This window comes from Ranitomeya imitator, chromosome 8 (genome assembly GCF_032444005.1).
Source record: "Ranitomeya imitator isolate aRanImi1 chromosome 8, aRanImi1.pri, whole genome shotgun sequence".
NCBI lineage: Eukaryota > Metazoa > Chordata > Amphibia > Anura > Dendrobatidae > Ranitomeya > Ranitomeya imitator.
In genome coordinates, this window is record NC_091289.1 from 30,786,311 (window position 1) to 30,803,275 (window position 16,965).

The 16,965-nt window shown below is 44.2% G+C and overlaps 1 protein-coding gene across 1 annotated transcript in view; it reads left to right on the forward strand.

The window, feature by feature from the left end:
- The window catches only part of DENND6A (DENN domain containing 6A), a 67,049-nt gene that overhangs the window by 15,354 nt on the left and 34,730 nt on the right, over nucleotides 1–16,965 (forward strand). Inside the window, exons 4-11 of the mRNA XM_069736673.1 lie at nucleotides 6,132–6,244; nucleotides 9,144–9,224; nucleotides 11,157–11,262; nucleotides 12,721–12,800; nucleotides 12,913–12,975; nucleotides 13,569–13,624; nucleotides 14,681–14,803; nucleotides 15,508–15,603. Coding sequence (XP_069592774.1) covers nucleotides 6,132–6,244; nucleotides 9,144–9,224; nucleotides 11,157–11,262; nucleotides 12,721–12,800; nucleotides 12,913–12,975; nucleotides 13,569–13,624; nucleotides 14,681–14,803; nucleotides 15,508–15,603 — 718 coding nt within the window. The remainder of the gene's footprint in view (nucleotides 1–6,131; nucleotides 6,245–9,143; nucleotides 9,225–11,156; nucleotides 11,263–12,720; nucleotides 12,801–12,912; nucleotides 12,976–13,568; nucleotides 13,625–14,680; nucleotides 14,804–15,507; nucleotides 15,604–16,965) is intronic.

Below are 16,965 nucleotides of genomic sequence, written 5' to 3' on the forward strand. Positions count from 1 at the left end.
CTCCCTTAATAGGGAAATAAGAAGTTGGAGAAAAGGAAAAACAAATCCTGCCCCATCTGTGACAAAGCTTTACCAGTAGCCTGGGACAAAAAGCTTTGTAAATCATGTATCCAGCGTGTGCTATGTGAGGAGACTCCCGACTTTGCATCAGAGCTAAAAAATATTATTAGATCTGAGGTTCAGAATGCTGTATCTTCCTCCAAAAAAGGAAAAGATAAAGTAAAGGAAACAGTACAATCCCACTCTGTCCGATCCTCATCTGAAGATGCAGATTCGGACGATTCTGACTCCTCCCTATCCTCCTCCGAGGAAGATTCAGGCCGACATTGTTTTCCACTCGAGGAAGTGGATGCCTTAGTGAGAGCCGTTAGGGCTACTATGGGGGTGGAGGAGCCTAAACCTGACAAAACAGCCCAAGACGTAATGTTTGGTGGCTTGGGACAAAAAAAACGGAAAACCTTTCCTTAAAATCCCAATGTCCAATCCCTAATTAAAAAAGAATGGGAAAAACCAGATAGGAGAAACTCTTCGGTGCCCTCGCTTAAAAGGAAGTATCCCTTCGAAGATGACGCATCCACTTCCTGGGATAAGGCACCAAAGTTGGATGTAGCGGTGGCAAAAGCCTTGAAAAAATTTGCGCTCCCGTTCGAGGACATGGGTACCCTCAGAGACCCTTTAGATAAGAAAGCAGACACATTTCTTAAAGGGGCATGGGAATCGGCTGGGGGTAGCTTGAGGCCTACTGTTGCGGCTACCTGCACATCCAGATCTCTGATGGTGTGGATTGATCAATTATAGAGTCAATTTAGAGACGGGCTACCCAGGAATAAATTACTGGATTCTATCCCTGCAATTAGAGCAGCAGCAGCATTCCTGGCGGACTCCTCGGCAGACTCCGTGCGGTTAACATCTAAGGCCGCTGCTCTCTCCAACGCAGCCAGAAGAACCTTATGGCTCAAAAGCTGGCCTGGGGATCTCCAGACAAAGCTAAAGCTATGTTCTATTCCGTGTGAAGGAAATTTTCTGTTTGGAGAGACCCTGGATGACATCCTCCAAAAAGCAGGAGACAAAAAGAAGGGGTTTCCAAATCTGGGCCCAGCCCCATTCAGGCAGTCCTTTCGTAATCGGAGATTTTTCCGCCGCAGACCCCCCAGGGAGCAGAATAAATGGGAAGAAGGCAGGAGAAGGGATAGAGGTTACCTCTTTGGCAACACCTCTCGCGACAAAAAACCCTCCAAATGACATTGTGCCTACGGTAGGGGGAAGACTCACATCATTCCTTCCCGCCTGGAAGAAAATATCCAACAACACCTGGATTCTAAACATCATACAGTACGGTCTAAAAATAGATTTTATTTCTTTTCCTCCCCGGAAGTACATAGAAACGAAAATAAGATCTTCAGTGGCAGAACAAGGAGCTTTATAGAAAGAAATTATTTCCCTACTGCAAAAATCTGTGATTCAAGAAATCCCTCCTCAGGAAGTAGGAGAAGGGTTTTTCTCTCCTCTTTTTTTAGTACCAAAACCCGACGGGTCCTTTCGGACCATTATAAATCTAAAAAACCTGAGCAAATACGTAAAAAATTACAAATTCAAAATGGAAACAATAAAGTCCACCATAAAAATCCTGTTTCCGAATTGCTACATGGTCGTGATAGACCTAACCGATGCATATTATCATGTGCCCATCCACAATCAGTCTCAAAAATTCCTGAGATTGGCAGTTCCCATAAAAGGACAATTAAGATTTTTTCAGTACAGAGCTCTTCCGTTCGGAATCTCTATAGCTCCTCGAATATTCACGAAGGTAATAGCGGAAATGATGGCCCACATAAGGGAACAAAATATATTAATAGTCCCTTACCTAGACGACTTTCTCATCGTAAGCAACTCGGCCCAAAGTTGCAAAGAACAGAGGGACCGGGTAATGACTATCTTGACGGACTTGGGGTGGCTCATAAACTTAAAAAAATCAAAGTTGGAACCCTGTCAAGTACAGGAGTTCCTAGGTCTGACATTAGACTCCTGGGTTCAAGAATGCCGACTTCCAAACCCCAAAAAAGACAACATATTAGCCATGATAGCGCGAACCTTTCACCATCCTTCCATGACTCTAAGGAGAGCAATGTCACTACTAGGCTCTCTGTCCTCATGCCTACCAGCGATACCTTTCGCACAGTTCCACACAAGAGAACTTCAGTGGCACGTACTCGAATGGCAGTCAATACTAAAAGACAAATTGGAAAGTCGAATCACCCTGAATTCCTCAGTTATTCATTCCCTTCGTTGGTGGGCAGAGAGCCAAAACTTATCAAAGGGAGTTCCTTGGGTGACACAAATATCCCGGGTGATAACAACCGATGCGAGTCCCACAGGGTGGGGGGCTCACATGGGGGACAGAGTGGCTCAGGGAACCTGGTCAGTTCAGGAAATATCAGCATCCTCAAATCAAAAAGAACTTTGGGCAGTGCTTCAGGCTCTTCTTTCTTTTCTGACCTATATTCAGGGACATCATGTCCGAATCTTTTCGGACAACAAAGTGACTGTAGCGTATATAAATCACCAGGGAGGAACAAGGTCTCAGGCACTCATGAGTTCTTCAGCCAAAATTTTCAACCTTGCAGAAGAAAATCTACTATCCCTCTCTGCGCTACACATTCAGGGTTCAAACAACGAGAGAGCAGATTACCTGAGTCGATCGCTGTTAAAACAAGGCGAGTGGTCCCTAAACCAATCCATCTACGATCAGATCACAAAAAGTGGGGAGCACCGACAATAGATCTATTCGCCAATTACAAAAACAAAAAGGTGAACAAATTCTGCTCACTGAACCCGGTAGGGAATCCACAGGCTCTAGATGCCTTTATGATTCCGTGGACTCAAAAATTAACTTATGCTTTTCCTCCAACTATTCTGATCCCGGCAGTCATTCGGAAAGTCAGAGAGGACAAAGTGAAAATGATCCTCATAGCCCCGTTCTGGCCAAAAAGGACGTGGTTCTCCTGGCTGAGGATGCTTTCGGTCTCGGACCCATGGGTCCTGCCGAATATACCAGACCTTCTACATCAAGGGCCGATCTTCCACCCACAGGAATCGAACTTACATTTGACAGCCTGGTTTTTGAACGGGGACTATTAAAAGAAAGGGGTTTCTCAGATAACTTAGTCACCACGTTGTTAAAAAGTAGAAAACCCATCACTACTAGAATATATGGGAAAACTTGGAAAAAATTTCTGTCTGTCTCCAAAGTAAAAGTCTAAGATGGGCCCTCAATTCCTAAAATACTGGAGTTCCTACAAAAAGGTCTGGAACAGGGGTTGTCGGTTAGTACTCTTAAAGTACAAATAGCAGCTCTAGGAGCACTCTATAATCATAATATTGCGGCCAACCCATGGATAATTAGATTTGTTAAGGCGGTGACAAGATCAAAGCCATTAGTCGCTCAGAAAGTGCCCTCATGGGACTTAAATTTAGTCCTCTCGGCGTTAACGGGTCCTCCATTCGAACCCATAGAGACGATTCCCATTAAAACTCTATCACTTAAAACCATTCTCTTGGTAGCGTTAACATCCGCACGCAGAATAAGTGACATTCAAGCCTTATCCTCTAATCCACCCTTCACTAAAATATTAGATGATAGAGTCACTCTTAGACCTGACCCGGCCTATTTGCCAAAAGTGGCATCAAAATTCCATAGGTCACAAGAAGTCTCCCTGCCATCCTTTTGTCCAAATCCAAAAAATGAGAACGAGCAGAACTTCCATAATCTAGACGTCAGAAGGTGCCTAATCCAATATTTAGATTCCACCAGAGAGTATAGGAAGGAAGGCTCTCTGTTTGTCTGTTTCCAGGGTCCCAGAAAAGGATTTCGGGCATCCAAGGGTACTTTGGCGAGGTGGATAAAGGAGGCGATAGTCTTGGCATATTCATCCTCGGGGAATGAGATCCCAGATGGTATAAGAGCACATTCCACAAGAGCAGTAGCTACCTCATGGGCTGAGAGGTCAGAGGTATCAATAGAGCAAATCTGTAAAGCGGCCACCTGGTCATCACCATCGACCTTTTTTAGACACTATAGATTAAATCTAGCCTCTGTGTCTGACTTAACCTTCGGACGAAGGGTTCTCGAGGCGGTGGTCCCTCCCTAAGCTTAGTCTCTGCAATTCTCTCCGTAGTGCTGTCATGGGAGACCGAGAAAGTCGTAGTTACTCACCGATAACGGTGTTTCTCGGAGCCCATGACAGCACTCGCTTATTCCCTCCCATCACGTGTGCAGTGAGCACCTTTAATTACATATAATTTATATAGTGTATATAGTATGAGTATAGGCACGGGGTTCCTCTTTTAAGAAATGTTGTAATATGATTTTTTCTCTGTTGTAAACTAACCTGGAGGTCCTCCGATGCTCTGTAAACCAACTGATGCGAGGGAGAGGTACCGCTCTTTTATCTGTAGGTTTCCTGTCCCTGAAGGGCGGATCCCCTCTCTCCGTAGTGCTGTCATGGGCACCGAGAAACACCGTTATCGGTGAGTAACTACGGCTTTTCTATCCTCGGTCTGTTCAGTAAGTCGGGCCTCACCTTGCTAAATCTATTTCATCTCTGTGTTTGTATTTTCATCTTTACTCACAGTCATTATATGTGGGGGGCTGCCTTTTCCTTTGGGGAATTTCTCTGAGGCAAGGTAGGCTTTATTTTTCTATCTTCAGGGCTAGCTAGTTTCTTAGGCTGTGCCGAGTTGCATAGGGAGCGTTAGGAGCAATCCACGGCTATTTCTAGTGTGTGTGATAGGATTAGGGATTGCGGTCAGCAGAGTTCCCACATCCCAGAGCTCGTCCTTTATTATCAGTAACTACCAGGTCATTCCGTGTGCTCTTAACCACCAAGTCCATTATTGTCCTGACCACAAGGTCATAACAGTTCCCTTTAATTTCGCTTTCGGATGGTCCTGAGCTGTAGAACAGGTTATTTTCAGAGGTTTAAGTCCCCAGTTAGGATTGTATTTGGCTTTGATAACCCCTTTTAAATGTCTTAGGGTGGGTGTCACTACTCAGCTGTCGGGTGACCCGGGACCAGGGGCTCCTTCCCTGTCCCTAAAACTAGGGGGGCCCTAGCTCGTCCTATTCTACGGGATTCTTCTGAAGGTGAAGATGCCGGGGCTGCCACCCTTGCCTTATCTTTTGACTTAGCCCTCCGTCTGTTCTCTTCCCCCACCTAGGGAAGAGGGGCTCTGTTCACCTCAGTACACAAACACACCGAACAAGGCAACATGAGTGGAGGATGGGACAAAACCAAAGTTAGAAAAGGGAAGGGAATTCTCACACTTGCAAACCCATGCATCAGTCACAGGTAACTCCTTCTCATATAAACACCTCTCCTCCAAGCCATGCAGCATAAGCTAGCTCTGACATGGGTTTCAATCAGGACCCTGATTATATAGGGGATACTAGTGGCTAACCGAGCTCAGCCATTTAAAAAGAAGGTGAAGTACTTCTTTTCAGCGCAGGAGTAGGAGCACTCAGACACTGCGGTCTTCTGACTCCTCTCTGTTGCGGTAACCCTGTGACAATGGGTTTACACTAGGCGAACCTGCAGCATTAAATGAGTGTTGACGGGGTGAGTGCACTACCGGTGTGCACAGAATGATCCATAATAGTGTTCAGGGCGTATTGGCTGCATTTGTTCTCGGCAGCATGATGTGCTGCCGCAAACTATTTTTTGTTTTGTTAAAACAATGTAGAAAATAACTTGCGCTCGCTCATTGGGTGGTTCGACCTCGCGATTATCGAGAAAAGAGCCTTCCTGGCAGCACATGTTCACAATTATCGGACAGTGTAGACCGGCTTCACATAATATAGTAGTTTCCATAATGTCCTCTCGTCTGATCAGAGCACAGAAGCCGCGACGGTCACAGGGACGGTTCTGCAGTTTCCAGACGGCGCTTGCACAAACCTGAAGATTGACTTCTTTTTTTATTTTCTATTTATTTTATTTTTTTGTCGTCTCCTTAATGTGTTGGCTCTTGGGCGTCCCAGTGTTTTATCTCCTTTAATGAGCACACATCCCAGCGGCTGACTGGGGTTAAACTAATATATTTTGCTTTTTTTTCCTTTTTTTTTTTTTAATTTAAAGGCTGCCTGGGGGACACACAGTTTTGCTTCAGATTCCGGCAGTCGGCCGGCAGGAAGTCCTCTCTTCATTGTGTCTTGGATCAAATGGACAGAGACTCTCCGGTTTATTTAAAGGTTTGGTTACTTGTATTATTAATGATTAAAAAAAAAAAAAACCTCAAAAGTTTTATGTGAGCGCATCTGTCTTATTCAGATGGCTGGAAAGGGGTTAATAAACAATAAACTGTTATACTCGCCTTTCCGTGACCGTCCTGCTCCTCTCTTTTGCCTTTTTCGGTCCGGGCTTCTGTTACTTCCATGACCATCGCACGTCTCGAGTGGCAATAACGGGTGTGGTGTCCCACGTAGCGGCGCGGCGCCTGGTGAAAACGGGCAGTGACGGAGGCCCGAATGATGTGATTTCCTGGGGAAATTTTAGTGAATGCCGAATTTAAACTTAGGCTTTTCACTCATCTATCTCTAGCATTAAATTTATTGCTGGGACCCCCATTGAACCAGATAATGGGCACTGTAAAGGTACCGTCACACTAAGCGACGCTGCAGCGATACCGACAACGATGTCGATCGCTGCAGCGTCGCTGTTTGGTCGCTGGAGAGCTGTCACACAGACAGCTCTCCAGCGACCAACGATGCCGGTAACCAGGGTAAACATCGGGTTACTAAGTGCAGGGCCGCGCTTAGTAACCCGATGTTTACCCTGGTTACCATCGTAAAAGTAAAAAAACAAACACTACATACTTACCTTCCGCTGTCTGTCCCCCGGCGCTGAGCTTCTCTGCTCTGGCTGTGAGCACAGCGGCCGGAAAGCAGAGCGGTGACGTCACCGCTCTGCTTTCCGGCTGGCCGGCCCTGACAGTGCAGAGAAGCACAGCGGGGGACAGACAGCGGAAGGTAAGTATGTAGTGTTTTTTTTTTACTTTTACGATGGTAACCAGGGTAAACATCGGGTTACTAAGCGCGGCCCTGCGCTTAGTAACCCGATGTTTACCCTGGTCACCAGCGAAGACATCGCTGAATCGGCGTCACACACGCCGATTCAGCGATGTCTGCAGGAAGTCCAGCGCCGAAATAAAGTTCTGGACTTTCTGCAGCGACCAACGACATCACAGCAGGATCCTGATCGCTGCTGTGTGTCAAACTGAACGATATCGCTATCCAGGACGCTGCAACGTCACGGATCGCTAGCGATATCGTTCAGTGTGACGGTACCTTAAGACTCCACGAGCGGTGATGCAATCCCCAATGACCAGAATGTTATCACTTATCTACATGATGACGGGACAAATAGACCCGATAAGCCGGACATATTTGCTCTCGCTGTGTTCTATCAGCTCCTTACGGTTTTGTCTATTTCTATGGCTTGGTGGCATTCCCCCTCTGTCGCTCTGAAGATGGGGATCATCGGCGACTGATGGGAGGTCTCCGCACCCATAGAGTATTCAACTATCCTGCAGCGTCACCACCGGAAAATAAAAAGCATGACACATATTTCATAGTCACATCAGTTTGCTGTCCATGTAATTTATGGCTTTACCGATCCTCCATAGACGCTTTTTATATCTGTTCTCCAAATAGAGGTCTACGAATGAAGGTCTCCCACCTGTTTTACTGATAATTTCATAATAAGATATTTAACAAATAGACAAATGTTACCATCATGGCGGTGATATGGTCTTATATAGGCCATATGTGACATCATTGTGTGGGGTTGGAATATTGTGAGTCAGACTGGAAATGTTCCAGAAAAGTAACAAGCATCAGATAGGAAATTAAATTGCACTTATGAAAAAAAGTAAAATATTGAGTTATTGTAGATTTTTTATTTATTTATTTTTATTCTGTCAGTGAGAATAATTCCTGTGGTTATCTGTAGATTTAATAGGCAGCGATCTCCTATTTTGAATGACAGTAAAAACTTTTTCCAAAAGGATCAGGATGGGTATAAAAAAAATATGCAATAGTTGCCAGCCCTCACCCAACCACCCGCTGCAATAGGAGGTACAGACCAGTAGAGAACCAGTTGGTGTCAGAATCAATATTTTTCCTCTTTGTCCTCCTTCCTTTTTTGTCTCTTTCCCTCTTTTGCTTTTTTTGTCCCTTTCCTTTTTTGTATCCCTCATTTCTCTTTTTTGTCTCTTTTCCCCTTTCCCTTTTTTGTCTCTTTCCCTCCTTGCGTTTTTGTCTCTTTACCCCCTTTGCTTTTGTCTCTTTCCCTCCTTTGCTTTTGTCTCTTTCCCTCCTTTGCTTTTTTGTCTCTTTCCCACCTTTGCTTTTTTGTCTCTTTCCCTCCTTTGCTTTTCTCGCTTTCCCTCCTTTGCTTTTCCCGCTTTCCCTCCTTTGCTTTTCTCGCTTTCCCTCCTTTGCTTTTGTCGCTTTCCCTCTTTTGCTTTTGTGTCTTTCCCTCCTTTGCTTTTTTGTCCCTTTCCCTTTTTTATCTCCCCCTTCATCTTTTTTGTCTCTTAACCCCTTTCCTTTTTGTCTTTCACCCTTTCCCTTGTTTTGTCTCTTTTCCCTTTCCCTTTTTTTGTCTTTCCATCCTTTGCTTTTTGTCTTTCCCTCCTTTGCTTTTTTGCCTTTCCCTCCTTTGCTTTTTTGTCTTTAACCTCCTTTTCTTTTTTGTCTTTCCCTCCTTTTGTCTTTCCCTCTTTTGCTTTTTCTCCCTTTCCCTTTTTTGTCTCTTTCCCCTTTCCCTTTTTTGTCTTTCACCCTTTCCTTTTTTGTCTCTTTTCCTCCTTTGCTTTTTTGTCTTTCCCTCCTTTGATCCCCTTTCCCCTTTGCTTTTTTGTCCCTTTCCCCTTTGCTTTTTTTATCCCTTTCCCCTTTCCCTTTTTTGTCTTTCACCCTTTCCTTTTTTTGTCTCTTTTCCACCTTTCCCTTTTTGTCGCTTTTCCTCCTTTCCCTTTTTTCGTCTTTCTCTTCTGTGCCTCTTTATAAAATGTCCAATTATCCACAATTGGGTATGTAAGATAAGAGTGCGGATGTTTTTCTTACTACTCATTTGTAACTTTTGCAGAAAGATCCGTCTTGTTTCTATGGTTATGTCTATTTCCGACAAGTCCGAGATAAGACATTGAAGAGAGGCTATTTTCAAAAGGTAATTATTTACCCATCAGCTGTGCCGAGGAGGCGCTGGTCCGTTTCTTCTCAGGAGCTGAGGGTGACTGTGGAGTCAAGATGTATAGAAATAATTGCGCGGTAATTTGCGTTTCTGTATGCCATTTTTGTCTGTTGTAAAGTTTTTATCGTCATTTTTTTTTTTCTTAATTGCATGTATTTTGGGCTAAAGATCGTTTATGCTATTGAAATCGATGAAACATTTTGCCCTTTTTGGCTTTTCCAGGCTATGTGTTTCCTGCACATTCAACTTTGATGTGGTCTGTGGTCCTAAATCAGCTAAGGGGAGCTCAGAAAAAGACAGATAGCAGAGTTTTTTTTTTTTTTCTTGATACTGGGTTGTTCTGACTTGTCATCTTCAGGAGCTCACTGCTCTTCTGCCTCTCGACTTCTGTGCTCCTGAAGCCTAACAGGTCGGACCAATTACATGGTTGCCCCTTTGGGTTGAACTATGCCCTCTCCCATTCTTTGACTACGGGGACAGCAGAGCTGGTCGGATTGTGTGCTCCAGCCATCCGGCCAGCTTTAGATCTTTGTTTACTGTACAGTAGGCACTTTGCTTGCTCGGTCAAGGTGGCTGGTAGCCTAGTCAACCAAGCAACATATGGAGGTCTCCTGAATCTTCCTCGACAGGAGATGTTGGGGAAGATGAGGATCAGTTAGTATGAATTTATGCGCTCGATCAGCCAACCTAAGCTGTTCTGCTGTATCCCTTCCATGTTCCCCTTATACATCTGTTGGGCGAATTAGTGTTTGGCTGACAACAATTGAAGGTATATGGGTACCGTAATGGGGGTATTTCAGAGCCCTGTTCTCAGAATCTCAGTAGTGAGGACCCCCTTTGATCAGCAAGTTGTTACCTTTCCTTTAGATTGCCCAGTTGGACATAACGCTTAAACTCTTTATTAACTTTTGGTTATCTAATTCTACATGGAAATATCATAAAAGTTTGAGTAGACTTCAGTGTCATTTAATTATACAGTCATGTTACTTATCTTATTAAAGGGACAATGAATTGAAATGAACATGAAATCTAGTCGTCCCATAGTTTTCTATATGATGCAGAATTGGTCAGTCTTATAGAAAAACTGCCAAGCATAAAGGGGTTAATCATTTGGTGGCCAACATAAAGCCACACCTTCTCCTTAGTGAAAGGGTGGGGGTTAGTGATCTTTTATATGAATCTAGGACAAAAGACGCCGCACAGCTGTTCCAAGATCAACCGCGGTGTGTTCAGTGCATGATCAAATCCCAGGAGTCGGACAACCAGGTAGAGGTGCTCGCATGAAGACAAGTAAATACCAATGGCGATGTGTAGAAAGAAGCGGCAACACTCACCGGTCCTATGTGGTCTGAATCCTTTATTAGAAAATTGCAAACAACGGCATCTTCACGGCTACGGGATAACAAGCAAGGAAGGAGGTGAGCAGGATGTGACGACGGCCGTTTCGCGCCGACAATAGCGCTTCCACGGGGCGAAACGGCCGTCGTCACATCCTGCTCACCTCCTTCCTTGCTTGTTATCCCGTAGCCGTGAAGATGCCGTTGTTTGCAATTTTCTAATAAAGGATTCAGACCACATAGGACCGGTGAGTGTTGCCGCTTCTTTCTACACATCGCCATTAGTGATCTTTTATCCTGCAAAAGTGGTGGGAGGCTCCTGCTGCATCTGGTTGTAAGGAGATGACTGAGCTCTGGAGACTAAGTGAAAATTTCTTTATATATTTCTCAGGCTTAATTTTAACATTAGACAAAATTGGCTCAGAAAAGTATGAGCTTTACAGAAGAATTGCAGTGGTTTCTTCATTTATTATTATTATTTTTTTTTAGGGATGGAAAGGGGAGGGGGGTGATTGTAATTTATTTAATTTTTTAAAAGCTCTAACCGCTGTTCCTTTCTCTTTTTTTTCAGTCCTTAGTTTTGATAAGTAAGCTGCCATACATCAACTTCTTTCACACCGTGGTGAAGCAGATCGCCCCCGAGTATTTTGAGAGGAGTGATCCATGCTTGGAAGCAGGTAAGAAGTCCTGATCTTCCTAAATCCATTCTTAACCGTCTTAATAACCTACCGCTGATCAGATTCCCTTTCTATGTGCACAAAACGATCATTAATCAGATCATCGTTATCGGCAGCACTTATCTTGTTTAAATGGGGCAATGTGCTGCTGAGAATGATGACCTTGATACCAGCATGAACCACCCAATCGCTCGATGAACAAGCATTTTCCTCTTCCATCAGGTGATTGCCGGCATGTTTAGCCAAGCAAATAGTCAGAGAACACTCATTCGTCTGAGACCAACCTTAGTGTATACGGATGTAGTGTCCCATTATAATCTACCCTGGACCTTGATGCTAAAAGAAGTACTGTAATCTCCCATTAAAAAAACCAACAACCCTGCTTTCACTGCATGCGCTAATAGCCCCAGTTACAAACCGCCTTTTTAGAGAAGACAAAAAATAAACTAAAATGCCACCTAAGATTCCGAATAATCAATATAGACCCTTTAAAAAGCTTTGTTACATGATTTGGGGTAGGAAGCCAAACCAGAAACTCCATTTTCATACATGTTCTGGGGTTTTTCTCCCTCATCAGTGCAAAGCAGGAGATCTGATTGGGTGAGAAGCCTTTAATGGGATTTTAAGAGGTAATGAATGAATCAGCGTAAGGAGACTTATAGGCCATACAATGGAGCAAATAGAGGTTCTGTTTTGGCTTTTTACACCAAGTCATGTGGAAAGGCCCTTTGAAAGAGTCAATATTGACTTTTAGTATTGCTACCCCCAAGTGGTGGTAGTAGAAGCCCGTTCTTTTTCTCTCTCTGAAGAGATGATATCCATATATAAATACCCCGTGGGCTAAAAGTCTCTCTGTGCCGGCTTGGTGCAATCCACAAGGTGAAACACTAGCCCTTATTCCACCTAATAGCCCCATGGATATTGTGATACTGAACTTGCTCGAGGGACACCCTTGATGCTTCGCTCACCATTAGGGGGCGCTAACCATCCTCACTGCTGTTGTATTTCCCACGTCTCACATTCTCGACCTTTGACGTACCACGACGCGCGCTCCTTCCACTATATTGATTAGCAGTCAGTCTTCAGTTCATGTTTTGCACCTGACCTCACCTGCTATAAATGAGCCGACACTTAACATTAGAAAAGGGAAGAAAAAAAATCCAGCAATCAAAAATGGAAAAACATATTAAAACTTCACATTTTTAATAGAATTTTTTTTTTAAAAAATCCATCATGAAAGAGGAGGAAAAAATATTTAACAGTTATCAGAAGCGATGGAAAGGTCTTGATTACTTGTGTTTTTGTATTTTCTAATCTTACACACTGCGTAGTTAATTAATGACGCTCGCCGTCTTTCACGTGCACACGTCGAGCTAATTAATAAATGGCGGACTCTGCATTAGACCCCTGGGGACGTTCTCTGCAGTTATTCCTGTACTCCCTGTCTCTTGCTTATAGCTTGCAGTGAAATTGACCGATGGCCTCCGCCTGGGCCGGGAACGACTCTGCATTTGCCAATTATGGGGCTTGTAATAAAGGTACCATAGAATTTTCATCATTTTACGTTCTCACTTACGCCATAAAATACGATGCGTGTTCCTATAGCAAATCAAAGTTCCGCCTGTGTGATCTCTTCTGATCTTTTTCGAGGTGCGGCTTCCGACTCGTCATGACAAACCGGGAACGACACAAATAGTGGAGATGACGCAGCAGGTACTACAAGTCTCATCTCTGTAACTCTTAAATGGGTTTTCCACTTACAAAAAAAAAAAAAGTTGTTCCCAAGAGGCTATAAAAGAAAAAGTGCTCGTCATGCCCGGGTCCAGTACCAGCTCTCCTCCACTGGACCATTATCTACAGTGGCAATGTCACTACTTCAAAACACAGTAACACTAAAGCCAGTCACTGAGCGTAGCCGCTCTACTGAGGTGGATCTCCTGAACCGCTGAGCTCAGTGATTGGCGGCAGCAGTGATGTGCTCTGTAGCTGAGACATCGCTGCAGTGGCAGAACCAGGGTAAGATGCGTCGAGGGTGAGTGCTTTTATCTGTGTTTTTTCATTTTTTACTAATATCCAGTCATTTTGGGCACCATTTTGTTTTGAAAATGGAAAACTCCTTTAACATACTTCTGTTGAGGAAGTCTCCAGCTGTTGTTATACTACAACTCCCAGCAGGTCCCGACAGCTTGGTTTACAATAATTATCCGCAAGCCGCCCTAAAATGCTTTCTGCTAATTTACAGCAGTGATTTCATCTTGGATCTAATAATTTTGTTCTCCTTTTTTTGTTTTTCAATTCGCTTTCAGAGTGACGCCCAGATCTCAGTGTCTTTACCGACCATCCATGAAGTGGATTTGTTCAGGTAATGCTGAAATTCTTCACTATTTACCATACACTTGTGTTCTGCTGTTTTGGGTTTCGTCAAACTTTATCCTGTGGTCTTGGTGCTTGGTATCCTGAAGACTTTGGTACTTGACAACTTGGCATCCTGGGGTCTTGGTACTTGGTATCCTGGGGTGTTTGGTACTTGGCATCTTGGGGTCTTGGTACTTGTTATCCTGGGGTATTGGTACTCGGTATCTTGGGGACTTGTTATCCTGGGGTCTTTGGTACTTGGCAACTTGGCATCCTGGGGTCTTGGTACTTGGCATTCTGGGGTCTTGGTACTCGGTATCTTGGGAACTTGGTATCCTTGGGTCTTGGTACTCGGTATCTTGGGAACTTGGTATCCTGGGATCTTGGTACTTGGCATCCTGGGGTCTTGGTACTCTGTATCTTGTGGACTTGGTATCCTGGGGTCTTTGGTAGTTGGCATCCTGGGTACTTGGTATCTTGGGGACTTGGTATCCTTGGGTCTTGGTACTCGGTATCTTGGGGACTTGGTATCCTTGGATCTTGGTACTCGGTATCTTGGGGACTTGGTATCCTTGGGTCTTGGTACTCGGTATCTTGGGGACTTGGTATCCTTGGGTCTTGGTACTCGGTATCTTGGGAACTTGGTATCCTGGGATCTTGGTACTTGGTATCTTGGGGACTTGGTATCCTGGGGTCTTTGGTACTTGGCATCCTGGGTACTTGGTATCTTGGGGACTTGGTATCCTGTGGTCTTTGGTACTTGGCATCCTGGGTACTTGGTATCTTGGGGACTTGGTATCCTGTGGTCTTTGGTACTTGGCACCCTGGGGTTTTAGTACGTTATTGTCACAATTGTAGCTTGGTAATGATCTAGAACAGTTCAGGTACATTGCAATATGTGGTTGTAGCTTTGAAGAGTTTGTCCAAGACTGGTTCCGTTATACCAAAAGTTGACCTCTTTTTACCATTGTATTTTGTGGCCTGTGTCCCATCATTCTAGAACAACCTCTTTGAAATGGTTAGGTTTAGTAGAAGTCATAATATTGATCTTTGCGTTTTTCAGGTGCTTCTCACCAGTCTTCTTCCATATTCAGTTGCTTTGGGAACTTGTGTTATTGGGGGAACCACTTGTAGTCATGGCTCCGTCTCCATCTCAGTCTTCAGAGACCGTGCTGGCTCTTGTTGGGTAAGTATTCATACGTTCCGATGAGAAGCAGATTTTCTCCACCCACATCTGTCTGTCTGTCCTCTTATCTATCCATCAGTCTCAGAGGTTGAGAAGTGTGGATGTACTTACGGTAGGGCTGAAGCCGGCCATACAAATAAGGTTTGCTTCTGCCACAGTATCCCTTTATTGTTGGCCAAATGCAGAAATAAGGTAATATAACAATTGGTTTCTCCAAATTCATAACAAAAGGCACTTTTCCTGGCTACTGCAGTCTTAGAATTATTCGCCTCTTCATAACAAGCGTCTTTAGTGCTTAATAGAGCCTCTCTGGTTGTTATAACCTGCTGCCAACGTGATGCCAACCAAACACCAGCTTCTGCCTTTGTTTCTGAGGAATAACCGTCTGTTCCTGCCACCATGCTTCACTGTAGGCATCTCTTACCCTCAGCACTTCACTGTAGGCATCCCTGAGTCTCACTGTAGGTATCACCAAGCCCACACCTCTGCCGCCGTGCTACACTGTAGGCAGGCTGTCAATACAGTAAACTATATTGCATGTTTTGAGCAAACGGTCATAAAATCAAACATAAAAAATAACTTGTGTCTGTTTTTGTCTTGCTGTCCAATCTGGACAATACCTTTTTGATTAGAAAGGTCCTTTTAAAGGTTGAGCTGATTACATAACCCAAAGCATTTAATTGTTTCTATGTTTTTATATTCAGGTGCATTTCTCCACTAAAATATTGTAGCGACTTCAGACCGTATTTCACCATTCACGATGCAGAATTCAAGGAGTATACGACCCGCACCCAGGCGCCGTATGTATAATTTTTTAACTTTTTTTCCTTTAAGGCTTGCAGTTCCATGTTTCTTGATCCAATGCTAGCACTGTTTTTGGGTCCTGAGATTGAGGACTTGTTTTTTGCAGGATGTCTTGTACTTTTGAATGACATCATTGGTTTTATCATATCGTGTACTGGAAAAAAAATCCAAGTGTGGTGAAATTTAACCCCTCTGTGACCTTAGACGTACTATCCCGTCGAGGTGCCCTGGGCTTATCTGACCCTGGACGGGATAGTACGTCATAGCCGATCGGCCGCGCTCACGGGGGGAGCGCGGCCGATCGCGGCCGGGTGTCAGCTGCTTATCGCAGCTGACATCCGGCACTATGTGCCAGGAGCGGTCACGGACCGCCCCCGGCACATTAACCCCTGGCACACCGCGATCAAAGATGATCGCGATGTGCCGGCGGTGCAGGGAAGCACCGCGCAGGGAGGGGGCTCCCTGCGGGCTTCCCTGAGCCCCCCGCAGCAACGCGATGTGATCGCGTTGCTGCGAGGGTCTCCTCACCTCCCTCCCTGCTCGAGCCCCGGATCCAAGATGGCCGCGGATCCGGGTCCTGCAGGGAGGGAGGTGGCTTCACAGAGCCTGCTCAGAGCAGGCACTGTGAAGCAGCCTGCACTCCTATCAGATCAGTGATCTGACAGAGTGCTGTGCAAACTGTCAGATCACTGATCTGTGATGTCCCCCCCTGGGACAAAGTAAAAAAGTAAAAAAAAATTTTTCCAAATGTGTAAAAAAAATTAAAAAAAATATTCCAAAATAATGAAAAAAAAAAAAAAATATTATTCCCATAAATACATTTCTTCATCTAAATAAAAAAAAAAAACCAATAAAAGTACACATATTTAGTATCGCCGCGTCCGTAACGACCCGACCTATAAAACTGTCCCACTAGTTAACCCCTTCAGTAAACACCGTAAGAAAAAAAAAAAAAAAACGAGGCAAAAAACAATGCTTTATTATCATACCGCCGAACAAAAAGTGGAATAACACGCGATCAAAAGGACAGATATAAATAACCATGGTACCGCTGAAAGCGTCATATTGTCCCGCAAAAAAAGAGCCGCCATACAGCATCAGCAGCAAAAAAATAAAAAAGTTATAGTCCTGAGAATAAAGCGATGCAAAAATAATTATTTTTTCTGTAAAATAGTTTTTATCGTATAAAAGCACCAAACCATAAAAAAATGATATAAATGAGGTATCGCGGTAATCGTACTGACCCGAAGAATAAAACTGATTTATTAATTTTACCAAACGCGGAACGGTATAAACGCCTCCCCCAATAGAAATTCATGAATAGCTGGCTTTTGGTCATTCTTCCTCACAAAAATCGG